Raw genomic sequence first — 1,895 nt, 5'->3', positions numbered from 1 at the left:
GTCTCCCAAGTAGTTGGGAACTCAGCCACACCATACCCATAAAAACATTTTTTTCATAAAAATTCTCATTTGTTTCTCTGAGTCTTCTGCTTGCTTGCTCTCTCACAAACCATGACAGTGCACCTACTTGTTCTTTTTCCTCCCAGGCTGCTCCGAGCGTTAACAAGGCATTGGAGCAGTTTGTGAAGCCGGAACAGCTCGACCGCGAGAACTGCTACAAGTGTAGCAAGTATGATGGGGGGTGACTTGCAGTCCCTGACATGGCTGCTTCACTTGGGATGACCGGGAGCCTTGACTGTAAAGGGCGTGCTGTGTTTGAATGGCCTGCTAGGTTGCCTTAGCTCCTGGTGCCCTCTGGGAGACCCAGGCTGTGTGTCCCACAGAGGCTGGAACATGAAGGTCCGGTGTCTGCACTCTCTCAAGATGGGCATGGGGCTGGGGATTTAGCTCAGCGGCAAAGCGCCTGCCTGGCAAACACAAGGTCATGAGTTCGGGGCTGGGGATTTAGCTCAGCGGCCAAGCGCCTGCCTGGCAAGCGCAAGGTCGTGAGTTCGGTTCCCGGTACCAGAGAAAAACTAGAAAAACCAAAAAACAAACAAACAAACAAACAAAAAAACAAGGTCATGAGTTCGGTTCCCGGTACCGGAGAAAAACCAAAAAATCAAAAAAAAAAAAAAAAAAAAAGATGGGCAGCTCTGCGCCCTTGGAGAACTAGTGCTGCCACCTGGTGCCACAGTGCTGCCACAGCATCTGTTAAGCAGCATCTTTCTTGACTCCCCTGTCAGAGGAGACTGGAGGGAGGGTGGGGTCACCTTCTACCCCAGCAGAGTTCAGGATCTTTCTTATACTGGGTACCCACGGGGGTACAGTGTCTGCTGGAAACTTCTCATTTACATTATCCAATAGCACATTTCCCCAGGCAGTCAAGGGAGTCTGTTTTAAGAACCCCTGTTTCATTTGTTTTAAGTAGATTTTCACTTGATAGCCAGGTGCTACAGATATCTATATTAAATAATCTTTTCTTGCCAAGTAAGTATTCAATATCTGGGGAAAGACGGTGCTTTTATCTCCAAGACTAGGGATTTTTCCTGACACTTTTCATCTTTTTTTCCCTTTTTCCATCTGGGTAGGGCTTTGCATTCACAGAATTATACCAGCCTAAAAAACCAATGAGCTTTTAGTGCTTTAGAATTGAATTAACCTATGATGTTCTTCTTCTGCAGTGCTGGGGGTTGAACTCAAGACCTTATGCATGCTAGGCCAGCGTCCCACCTGTGAGCTACACCCCCAGCCCACGTTAATCTGTTTTTCACATCATGGGGCCCTGTGCGCCCGATGTTTCAGAATTGTGCTTTCTTTCCTGTCATGCTACTCGGCCATTTCCCCCAGTTTCGTTTGCTTTTTTGTTTTGTTTATTTTTTGTTTTTTGAGACAGGGTCTCTCCTTCTGGTTCAGGCTGCTGTTGAACTCATTATGTGTTGTCCAGGTTGGCCTAAAACTCGTGGTGATCCTTCTGCCTCAGCCTCTCCAGGGCTGAGGTTATAGGTGTGTGCCACCATGCCTAGCTACCCCCAGCATTTTTAATTTAAATATTTCCAGTGTTTGTTTGGAGGAGGAGGATGTTCCTTATCTATTATGCTTGTTTTTGAATCTTAAATGAGGGTGTTTCAGAGAAATAGCAAGGGAAAGGCTAAAACACCAAAAAATTCACACTTTGATCTTCTTAATCTTTTGTTTGTTTACCTCAAGGTGCAAAAATATGGTTCCGGCTTCAAAGAGGCTTTCCATACACAGATCACCTAATGTTCTTACACTTTCTCTGAAACGCTTTGCAAATTATTTTGGTGGAAAGATTTCTAAGGTACGTAGATGATGTTATTAACAAGCATTTATGG

At 45.4% G+C, this 1,895-nt stretch overlaps 1 protein-coding gene across 2 annotated transcripts in view; it reads left to right on the top strand.

Moving 5' to 3' along the window:
• LOC106149996 (ubiquitin carboxyl-terminal hydrolase 42-like) overlaps positions 1-1,895 on the top strand; it is a 107,486-nt gene that overhangs the window by 2,158 nt on the left and 103,433 nt on the right. For both annotated transcript variants that reach the window (XM_013521138.1, XM_013521137.1), the window contains exons 3-4: positions 147-229; positions 1,750-1,861. In XM_013521138.1, the coding sequence (XP_013376592.1) occupies positions 147-229; positions 1,750-1,861 (195 nt within the window). The remainder of the gene's footprint in view (positions 1-146; positions 230-1,749; positions 1,862-1,895) is intronic.

The sequence above is a fragment of the Chinchilla lanigera genome, unplaced genomic scaffold, assembly GCF_000276665.1.
Source record: "Chinchilla lanigera isolate Chin_1 unplaced genomic scaffold, ChiLan1.0 scaffold00059, whole genome shotgun sequence".
In the NCBI taxonomy this organism is placed as follows: Eukaryota; Metazoa; Chordata; class Mammalia; order Rodentia; family Chinchillidae; genus Chinchilla; species Chinchilla lanigera.
Note: the sequence above shows the minus strand (reverse complement) of the source record. Positions and strands in the feature narration are given on the sequence as shown.